Consider the following 10,761-nt stretch of genomic DNA (forward strand, 5'->3'; position numbering starts at 1 on the left):
TTTGAGCCCAGGGCTGGGAGCCACCCTCCATCTCCAGCCATCAGTGTAAGGAAAAGGGGGGCAAACTCCAGGTCAGCTACTGCTGCCCCTCAGTCCTAGGCAGGTCCCACAGCTGAAGGGGGGTGCCACCAAGCCGCCCCACATGGGCACAGATTGAAACCTGATCCTGCAACCTAAATTTGGGAGCTGGGCAAGAGCAAAGGCACAGCCACACACACTGTGGGGCTGCTGTGCACAGCACCCCCCTTTTGGAGGGGGAGTGTCCCAAAAATAGAGGTCCAAACCTATTGCATTGGAAGCTGCCCTCAAACTGTGGCTGTCTAAGGGCAAACAAGAGATCACTGCCAGGGCAGAGGGGAGAAAGCGACTGGCTCTCATGGGATGGCTCTGCCCACAGCAGGCAGGGCTGCCCGGCAACTGCCTCCAGTCCCCACAGGGCGTAGGGAAATGGGTGTCCCCACAGCAAGGGTCATCCTCCAGAGGGGACCCTGTGCAGAGCTGGGAAGAGGTAGGCATGAGGCATCAGCCTCATCTCTCATGGAGAAGCAGCGATGGTAGGACAACCCCGCCAAGACCACCGTGGGACTGGTTTTTTGAAGTGTAAGAGTTGTCCTACACTTTGAGCAAGGACTACTCTAGAAAAAAAAAAGCCCGCTGCCCCCCCCCAACCTGCACTCAGGCTGGGGGGTCACAGCAGCCACTTGCAGTGGGGATAAACCAGAAATCTCCATGCAGGGCCTTGCATCACGCCATGTCAGGGACCGGGGTGCTCAGTGTCCCCACGGGCTCCCTCCACCTCTGTTGGTGCTCACAGCATCCCTTGCAGGCAGCCCTGCCGAACCTGGGCAGGCTGGGCCCTCTCAATTCCCTCAGCTACCCAAATGCAGTTTCACATCTCACGTTGTCGTTGCCATCACTGACGCGAGATCAAACTTGTGGCATTTTGCTAAAAGCCGTAGGAAATCATTCCAGCTACACTCACAGCCTTTCCTTATGTTTAGCTTAGCAGACTTTCAGTACATTCATTCCCTTTTTTTTTTTTTTTTTTTTTTTTCAAACAAAAACAAGCAGTCTGCTAAGAAATGCAAACCCGCTGGGATGTTTTCAGCCTTGGCCAGAGCCGCCTGAGCCCCCCCCGGGGCCGGGAGGCTGCCTCTGGCCGGGGCTCAGCGGGCGGCTTTCTGGGACAGCCATTTCTGATTTCAAGCCGGTGTTAAGCCGGCTGTCTGAGGGCAGAGCGGAGTCACTCCACCTCTGCTCGGCACTGGACGGCAGCAGCATGGTGCTCCGGGGAGCCTGCATCCTTCTCCTTTGCCTCCTCTCCCTCACCCAGGTCTCCGGCCAGCAAAACGGCAAAGTCCGACAAAAACCAGTGGCTTCCAAGAAAGGTAAGGAGCAGTGGCACCTTCCCTGCAAAGAAACCTCGAGGGGTTTGGGGGGGATGCAGTTAGCCCAGTCATTTGGGCATTTAACAGTGTTTTAATGAAACTTCTAAAAAAAGCATCTAAAAACCTAATAATGTGTCTTTTTTGCCCCCCCCCCCCCCCCCCCCATGGGAATGATTCTGTAGCCCTTCTGTAAATTGGTGAGGATATTGAAATATTTTTGGTGGGTTCCTATTCTGAATAAATTCGATGGGACAGCTTGGTCTGAATTTCAGAAGGCAACACATTTTCCATGTTATCTCTAAGGTTTGCCCCAAACTTTTCCTCTACTAAAATCTCTGTTTCTATGACCCCTACCCCTTCTCATTCACTTCTCAGAAGCAAGTAGGTGGCAGATGACAGACTGCTGTTGTAGATTTGGAGACGTGTAGGTAGATAATATGTAATCCATTAAATATCAACATGGATCTTTATTTTAAAAACCTTGCCCTGGGTGTATATGAAGCCAATGAACGAGCTCTGACTACTCAGGCTTACCAGAGGGCAATGCATACAAAAAGGTGCCTAAGTTTTTTTTCCCTTAGTGCTCTTTTTTTTCCCTTTTCTTCTCCTTTTTTGCTACTGTCACATCCTTTCTCCCTCCGATTCAATGCACATTAACTATAGGAGAAGGCAGGTAAGGAAGCGGCTTGTGTTGCAGCCCGGCGACGTGTGAGCCTGCCTGCCTGATGTGTCCAACTGCAGTCGCGTGGGCTTGGACTGCTTCTGGCGGGCGCTTTCCTATTTGGAACAAAGTGGGGAGTGAGGAAGAAGCATCCCAGGAATTCTCTTGGCTGAGCTGCTCTCTATGCTCACCCGGTGGCTATTTTCATCAGATCCCACCCTTGAGAATTTTTTCCTTTTTCTCCATTAGATCTTTCTATGAAATCATGGCATAGCTGTTATTCCACATCTCTAGTTTGTGGCTGTTTTCTAGAGCAAAAGATACCCTCTTAGGTTCATATAGGGTACATATGTGCATTGCACTCACTGGAGGCACCCGGAGAGAGAGCTATGTTTCTTAGAGAAATCTTACTTTTATCTCTGTATCACTGCAACTGCTCTTTGTAACCGATTGGTGACAAGAAGTGGGAGAAAAATCACCTTTGTGATAGAAAAATTGGGCTCTGATTTAAAAACTTTTGAGGGGGGTGTCCTGAAAATCAAGCCATCTGGAACAGCTGGTGGCAATTTTTACTGAGAGCTTGGGAGTTTCTTTTCAAAGGAGAGGTCAAGTTTTCTGTGGGGAAAAGGAAAAAAACCAACTTGGCATTTTTTGGCCAGCCACATCCAACCCCATGGCAGGTCAACTGCCCTGACTTTACTGGAAACTTCCAGCATGTCTTAGTTAAACTTTTTCTCATTTCTACTAACATCAGGGGTGTAGAAAGAGGGAGGAAAGTGCTAAAAATCCCCCATGAGGCTCCTCTTCACTCCCAGCCCCTCACCACATCCAAGCCTGCCTGCCCACCCACCGCAGGAGCCAGGGCTCTGAGCGAGGGCAGGATGGCCCCGGCCCCATCCCCATCCCAGGCCCCCGGCGCCTCTGTCCCGGCTCACCCCCTGTCCTTTTCCGGGGAGGGTCGGGCAGGGTGAAGCCGCTGGAGGGTTGGGGTGTTTGGCTGGATTTATTTTTTTTAAATCTGTGCAGCCAAACCACAGATGTTAGAAAAGAAAACGATGATTTGAGCCAAACTTTTTCTATTTTTTTACTTTTACTTTGGTTTTTGTTTTCTTTTTTCTTCTTTTTTGTAATTATTGCTTACATTTGGATCTGCTTCCCAACAAAAATGGTGCTGTTTCAACATGAAAAAAGCCAAACCATAGCATTTAGAAAATGCTGAGACAGCACATTCACTTTGCCTGCTGTTGGGTTCCCCCACCCCCCCCCCCCCAAATTGCTCCCCAGTGATATTTCCAGATGCAGCAGTTCAGCAAACTCTCCCTGAACCCTGATGTCTTGGGGGGCAGGCGGGATTTGCCCTCCTCTGGTGGCCCCGGGGGTCTTGCCCAGAAGGGTGCCCAGGGGAGGTGAGTGATGACACCCCTGCCTGGGGTCGATGGCACCCTCCAGCTTGGGGGTACAGGCTGGGGACCCACCACCCCTGAGGAGGGGACCCTCCCCTTGGTCACAGCTGCACTGGGGTGCTGAGGGCACGGGAGGGAGCATCTTTGCATAGCTCTCGCATGTATTTTTAAGGTAAATGGAGATGGAAATTTGAGTCCAGATGCTTAAATCAGTGGATAGGGACTGATTTCGGCTCCACTCCTGTAATCTTGTAGTCTGGGTGCTCTTCCCTGAAAATGCCTGTGAACATTTACACTGATATAAACCCAGTTGTTGTGGTTTGAGCTCAGAGGGAAACTGAGCACCATGGAGCCACTCATTCTCCCCTTCTCCTGCAGTGCTGAGAAGGAGAAAATAAAGCAAAAGGCTCAGGAATTGAGGTAAGGGCAGGGAGAGGTGACTCTCCTGTTATGGTCACAGGCAAAAGACAGACTCCTTCAGGGAAGAAAAAATAACATAAATTTAATACAGTCACTAACAACAACAACATGTAACAGACAGAGTAGGACTGTGAGAAGCATTACCACATCTTGAAAACAGCTTCCCCCATCCCTCCCTTCTTCCCAGGCTCAGCTTTGCTCCCGATATCTCTACCTCCTCCCCTCCAGCAGCACAGGGGGCAGGGAATGGGGGGTGCAGTCAGTCCCACCTCTTCTTCCACCTCGGGGAGGGGGGAACTCCTGGCATTCCTCCCCTGTTCCAGTGCAGTCCCCCTCTCACAGGAGACAGTCCTCCACAAACCAGCTCCGACATGAGTCCCTCTCACAGGCTGCAGCGTTTCCTGGGCTGCTCCAGCGTGGGTCACCCCACCAATCCTCCCAGTGCTGACCTACAGCTTTTTCTCTCCTCAGAGTCCTGGCCTCCTTCAGTTGCAGCCACCTGATCCAGCGTGAGGTTCTCCATGGGCTGCAGGTTGTCATCTGCTCCACCATAGACCTCCATGGGTGGCAGCCCTGCCATCTCACCACAGGATACAGGGGGGCTCTACTCTGACACACTTCCCCCCCTTCCTCCTCCTTCCTTCTACTACCTCGGTGTTTGCATAGGTGTCCTCCTTGCAACTTTTCCTCACAACTCCAACTCCTCCTCCCAGGTTCCCCTTCTTAAATACGTTATCACAGAGGTGCAGCCACTATTTCTAATCAGCCTGGCCTTGGTGCAGAGGCAGGTTCAACTTGGAGCCAGGAGAGCTTTAAGAAGCTTCTTACAGGGGGACACCTCTGTAGCCCCCTCCTCTGGTACCACTGCCACTCACTCAAACCCAGGACATTAGTGCAGGTGTGTTTGGTCCCCTCCTCTGATGACCCGACTTTTTCAGCTGGGACATTCAAGGAGATGCCTGGCGTCAGACATTGCAAACCAGAGGGATGCTCGCCCCCCTGGGGGAGAGAAACCTGTTCGGATGGAAACAAACCAGATGGTGACTGCCCAGGCAAAGCTAAGCAACCCAGATATAGATCCAGATTTCACATAGGGATAGTTAAATAATGAAAATTAAGTACAGAGGGATTTGTTTGTTATGCAGCGTATAATTAGAACAAGGGAAAATGGGTGAGAGCTCCCATTTGCAGCATCAAATACATTACTGGCCAGGCTTTCAAACCAGCAGACTATTGCAACCCACATCCTTCTGTGAGTCTCCTTTTCATCTCGCCTATGCCTGCGCTTAATCCTGCTGCTCACAGTTAGCTGCACAAGGACCCACTCCAGCTCCCACAGGCAGCATTGGCAACCCCTACACTGGCTTCAATCGCAGCAAACCCAAGTTGTAAAAGCATTGGTCACAGGCTTCAGGAGGTGAGCCTTGAGGAAACGACAGTGCAGTAACAAAAACCTCTGCTAATAAAATAGAAAATTCAATGTCTGTTGATGTAGCCGCAGTACTTGCTTTGTAGCTGAAGCACAAATGAACCACTCCTGGTTCTCACCAGGACATCCTGGTGAATCTGCTGCTGTAGGAATATCTTGTGGCCCAGGATTTGGAAGCGAGGTGGTGAAAAGGGACAGGGCACGTAGGTAGTTATCAAGGAGACATGTCACCTTGCATGGCAGGGACCCTCTAGATGGGAACCCAGCAGCAAACCCGGCTGGAGCAACGTAAGGAGCTCCCCCAGCAAGACTCATTGGCAGTGTCCTGCTATGGCTCTCAGGTGTTACTTAAACCTAAGCGACATTTGTTCTGCTGCAAGACAGACTTACATGGAAAAAAACCCCCAGCATTAATTAGCTGTTTCCCACAAAGTGTTTTTATCAAAGGCAGCAAAATAGTAACTAGTGCCTCAGTGTTAAGTGAACCTATTAAAATTAATTGAGCAATGAGTAATGCCCTCCTCCTGATGTAGCTGGCTTTTCATATTCATGGTAATCTTTGGGCTAGTGGTTTTGGTCGCATCCAAGCTGCTTCCCAACTTGCCTGGCTTGGTGCCTTGGCTTCCCATCTCATTGACCCTCAAGGAAGTCCATTCTACTGCATTCATGGGCAAATTGTCCCCTTTGCTCTCACCCCATGAGGACTACCAGATGCTTGCAAGGTAAAGCAGTTGGAGCAGCAGAGATCACGTAATGAATACAAATGCCTCGATGTTCGATCTCCCACCACCTCCAAGGTATAATGGTCCTTTTGCTCCTAGACAGGAGAACTCCAAGTACCAGTTAATAGCTGGTTGGAGCTGTTGCAGAAGGAACTCACCTAGCAAGACGTAGGCTTTAGTAGCAGGCTGCAACCAACTCCCCAGCCAAGGAGGCGTCTTCTCATGGCAGGGGAGCAGCTCTGGCCAATTTTTGGGTACCTGCACCACGGATGCTGAAGGCAGAGGCAGGGCAGAGGCAGCTGTGAGGGCCTGAGGGATGGGATGGCTGGTGGTGCAGGGACAGATATAGTGTAGGTACTGCAGTCCTTCCAGCCCCTTCCTGTTGAGCATCAGCCTGGTGAGCAAAGTGCTTTCTTGTCAACACACCCCTAAGAGCAGACTAATGTGGGGACACAGCAAGGAGAAGATCATGTGTTAGGGTGTTTAAGGGAAGCCAGGAGGGTGTGCTGTGAATAGAGAGAGGGAACGCATGTTTTTGAGGATGAAAAAAAATAATCCTATTCATCAGCAGCTTTAAGTTCCCCACAAAACACTCATGTGTGGCAGGACTCCTGCTCCAGAGGGGCAGCATCAGATACTGCCCTCCTGCATTTTGAGAACTTGACCCCAGTGCAGCAGCACCCCAGGTGAGTGCCCTACACAGGGTGCCAGAGACGAGCCTGCACCTTGTGACGCTCACGGGTGCGACCTTCACCCCAGCACTGTAGAGGCAGCCCAAGGGGAGACCCCCACCCCACAAAGCCCCACGGGGTGCAAAGCCCCAAAACCCAAAGTGGGAAAACAGAGTTGATGGTGGAAGCAGGCTAGCAAGCAAAGGCTTGGTCTGATGGATGTGCAAGGGCACAGGCACTGACTTTGCAAATCCCTTTTGTTTGTCTTTCTCTGAGGGCAGAGAAATGGGGAGTTCTGATGATAGGAACAACTTCAGCTGCCTCCCTGGGGGACACAGCCCATGTTTATGCTCCTCCCTTGTTTTTTCCCACAGATGGTGTGAGCCTGAAAATGATTGAAGACCTAAAGGCCATGATTGACAACATCTCTCAGGAGGTTGCTCTACTGAAGGAAAAGCAAGCACTCCAGACAGGTAAATGACTCGCTGAAGAAGGCATGGCTTTTGCTTTGAGAGAGGAGCTGCTTATAAAATGGCTACAATTGCTCCACATGTTTTGACAAGAGATGCCCAAGTGCCTTGCAACAAGGAGTCCATCACGGGGAGAGAGGTTGGGGGATCAAAGCAAAATGTGGTCTTGCTGCAATTCTTCCAGGCAGCTGAAGCTCCTCAGGCAGTTAATGACACGAGTTATGCAGCGTATGGCCTCCCTCTTTATGTGCTAGAGCTTCCCATTTGTAAAGCTATGGATATTTCTATGACACTAAGCCAGATGTTCATTTTCCTTTATGAGTTAGAGGGATGGATAATGGATTAGGCTGTACTTCAGTCAAATGTAGCTTACTCTTTTGCCTGAAATCCAATAAAATGGTGACCTGGTCTCTTATACATATCATGATATTGTGCAGGGAACCTCATGGAGGTCAGTCCCACCATGCTTCATTGAACACATACAGAGGACAGTCCCAAGATGTTCATCTTCCAGCCATGTCCCACAGTTATTCTGTGCAAACTCCACCAACATCTATAAGAGAGGAATTTTCAGAACACGAAACAGAAATGAGATGAAAATGCAAGTTAAGGAGAATTTTTTCTTTAAAAGAAAAGGAACACAAGCAAAATCAAGGCTTTAGATCCAAGCTCACATTCATTGGTTTGGATATTAATGCGTGGCTCTGATTAGTTATTGTTTGGCTAGAGTACCCTGCACTCTCAGGGTTTAGAGCTTAAAAAAAAATAAAATAAATTGCTATTCTTAACAATAAAATTAGAGGCAAATAGAAATTTCCTCTGAAGACCTCAAGCTGTGCAAGCACAACACTTCTGATCAAAGCCTATTAAAAAAGACGTTTTTCTCATGCTTGCATAATTAAGATGATTGAATTGAAATTGCAGACTTTTTTCCAAAACACTCCAACACCACGGCAGCGCCCACAACCAACCCTGCCTCTAAAAAAACTTTTCAGAGAACGGGTAGCAGCAGCTGGGGAAGAGAAAGGCCAGGGTAAGGGGCAGAAGGACCACACAGAGGTCATCTGTCAGCGGCAGAGCCCAAGAGGGTGGCAGAGGTACCCTGAGATCCATTTTTCCCTATGGTTTGAAGACAGGGAGGGCATGTCCCCGCAGCCATGCCCTGCGTAGGAGGGAGAGGGCCCCTGGGCCTCCCGTGCTGCTGAGGATGGCACTGCGGATTGCTGCGCAGCCTAAGAAATGAAGCTCATAGTTCAGCCACTGTGTTTGCTGCTGCTGCCTCTTCCTGGGTGGTGTTTTTAAAACTAATTCCCTTTCTTTTTGTTCTGTTTGTGTGGTAACCTCTCAGTTTGCCTGAAAGGCACCAAAATTCACCTAAAATGCTTTCTTGCATTTTCGGACACCAAAACGTACCACGAGGCCAGCGAAAACTGCATCTCGCAGGGCGGCACGCTCAGCACCCCCCAGAACGGGGAGGAGAATGATGCTCTCTACGACTACATGCGCAAGAGCATCGGCTCCGAGGCGGAGATCTGGCTGGGCCTCAACGACATGGCAGCGGAGGGCAAGTGGGTCGACATGACAGGCGGCCCTGTCCGCTACAAGAACTGGGAGACTGAAATCACCACCCAGCCTGACGGCGGCAAGCTGGAAAACTGCGCAGCTTTGTCAGGGGCCGCAATCGGCAAGTGGTTCGACAAGAGGTGCAAAGACCAGCTGCCCTACGTCTGCCAGTTCATGATCGTGTAGTGGCGGGGCCTCTCCCCACCCGCCCACAACCTGGGTCTTCCCCCTTGGCAGCAGGATTATAAAGCTATAGGTATGTGTACATGTACGTATGCACGCACGCGCGCACGTGTTCAAGTAGAGTCACTCTTTGCAACGAGAATCGTCACGGCTCGGTGTCGGATTAGAGAACATTAGAGCATTTCATTTGGCCACATCCAGCCCGTTAGAAGCTGCATCGTTCTTACTAAGGCGTGATTTATAGATATATTTTTTTACACAGGGAATTTATGAGGATGGCTCGGTTGTTTCGGCAAAGAACCGGTGCAGCAGTCCAGCCTGGCAAACAGCTGCTTTGGCTACCCAGGGCTTTTCCCATCTTGTTGAGCTTTGTTGGGACACCAGCATAGCTAGTTCCTGCTTTCTTCTCCTGTTTTGCTCCCCCACAAGCCCTGGCAGCCATCTGTGGGAGCTCCTTGTTCTTCACAGTGCCCTGATTCAGGCTCCTAGGGATCAAGGTTCTGTCTTGACAAGCAGAGGGAGTTACTCCTGCTTTGCATTGAGAGATACAATCGGGCTTGTTGGCTGAGTACCAGCAGCTCAACGGGTTGTCCGACTAGTCCAGTTATGTGTATGAATGAATTAACAAGTAACAGGCATGGGTTGACTTACCGAGAAGGCGGGTGTCCTTTCCAGAAGCTTTCCCTGCTTTGTTGGTCCTTTTCTCATCAGCCAGAAGCCAGTTTCTCTGATTTAAGTGGGAGAGTGAGACCCACTGCCAGATCTTTTTAAAAAAAAAAAAAATCCCATCGGAAGCTTTATTTATGCTCCAGCATCACAGGGGAAGCAGGGATGACTTGCAGCATAGTCAGTCAAATATATTCCTGGAAATAGAAGATGAAAGTATTACATAAATAACACAAAGTAATGCTGCCATGTAAAAAAGAACTGTGTATCGAAAACGAACCCCAGAACAGCTCACTTCAGCAACTTCAGGAAACATCTGACCTGTTTAAGTGATGGAAACCCAGCTGATAGTACAGTCTTTGTTGATCCAGGCACAGTCCTCAGCAAACATAAATTTGCTGAGTACTGTTTGTGCCTATAAAGTCATGCCCAGCTGAAGGTCTGGCCTCAGTAATTCTTGGCTGAGAAAAAGGTTAAAGAAAAAAAAAATAAATTGTAATAAACAGCAACGATGGGAAAGAAGTGCAGGCCACCCCAACAGCTTAAGGAAGCTTTGCGGGCTGTTGGCTGAAAGGTATCAGCAGTTCTTTTGCTGTCCAGTGCTTGGTTCGGGTCACATCCCCTGCACAGTCAGGTTGGGCATGTCAAGACATGATGCGCATGGGGAGCCCATGGAAAAGGTATTTCAATTTGCTGCTTTGTTTAAAAACAGCATGATGGTGGGTATTCCAAGATGTCTAGTGGGAGTCAAGCTGGAGGGACTGAAACACACACGCACATATAAATGCAGGGTGCACGCTTCCGAGGCTGTCACTATTGCCAAACTCTCTGCTGTTCAAATGACTATAAAATAAAATATATATATATAGCTTGCTGAAGGAATGAAGTGTCAATGTGATTTGAGGGGTCTTTTCTTGCATTTCTCTTTAGATCAGCTCCAGGTATCTGTCAGAAGGTCAGAGATATCAAAGGCAGAGGGGAAAAGCAGAAAGCAAGAGCCTCTTGCCCTGTGATATGGTTTATAATTCCCCCCTCCCTGTTATCCCAGTCACATGCCATAAGTAGGCAGGGAATCCTTTTATAGGAAAATACGATTTCCTTCCTTCCCTCCCCTTGGTGCTGGGAAATTTCACTCTGAAATACCAACCCAGAAGAAGGGTCCTTCCCTCACCCCCGTTTGGCAGC

The 10,761-nt window shown here is 49.6% G+C and overlaps 1 protein-coding gene across 1 annotated transcript; it reads left to right on the top strand.

Annotated features, from left to right (window-relative positions):
- Positions 1-1,180: 1,180 nt before the first annotated feature.
- Positions 1,181-10,458, top strand: CLEC3B (C-type lectin domain family 3 member B). The gene is made up of 3 exons (XM_074859365.1): positions 1,181-1,388; positions 7,069-7,167; positions 8,513-10,458. Exons 1-3 carry the CDS (start codon positions 1,280-1,282, stop codon positions 8,911-8,913), a joined length of 609 nt encoding a protein of 202 aa, XP_074715466.1. The 5' UTR covers positions 1,181-1,279; the 3' UTR covers positions 8,914-10,458.
- The last annotated feature ends 303 nt before the right edge of the window (positions 10,459-10,761 follow it).

Source organism: Strix uralensis, chromosome 1 (genome assembly GCF_047716275.1).
Source record: "Strix uralensis isolate ZFMK-TIS-50842 chromosome 1, bStrUra1, whole genome shotgun sequence".
NCBI lineage: Eukaryota > Metazoa > Chordata > Aves > Strigiformes > Strigidae > Strix > Strix uralensis.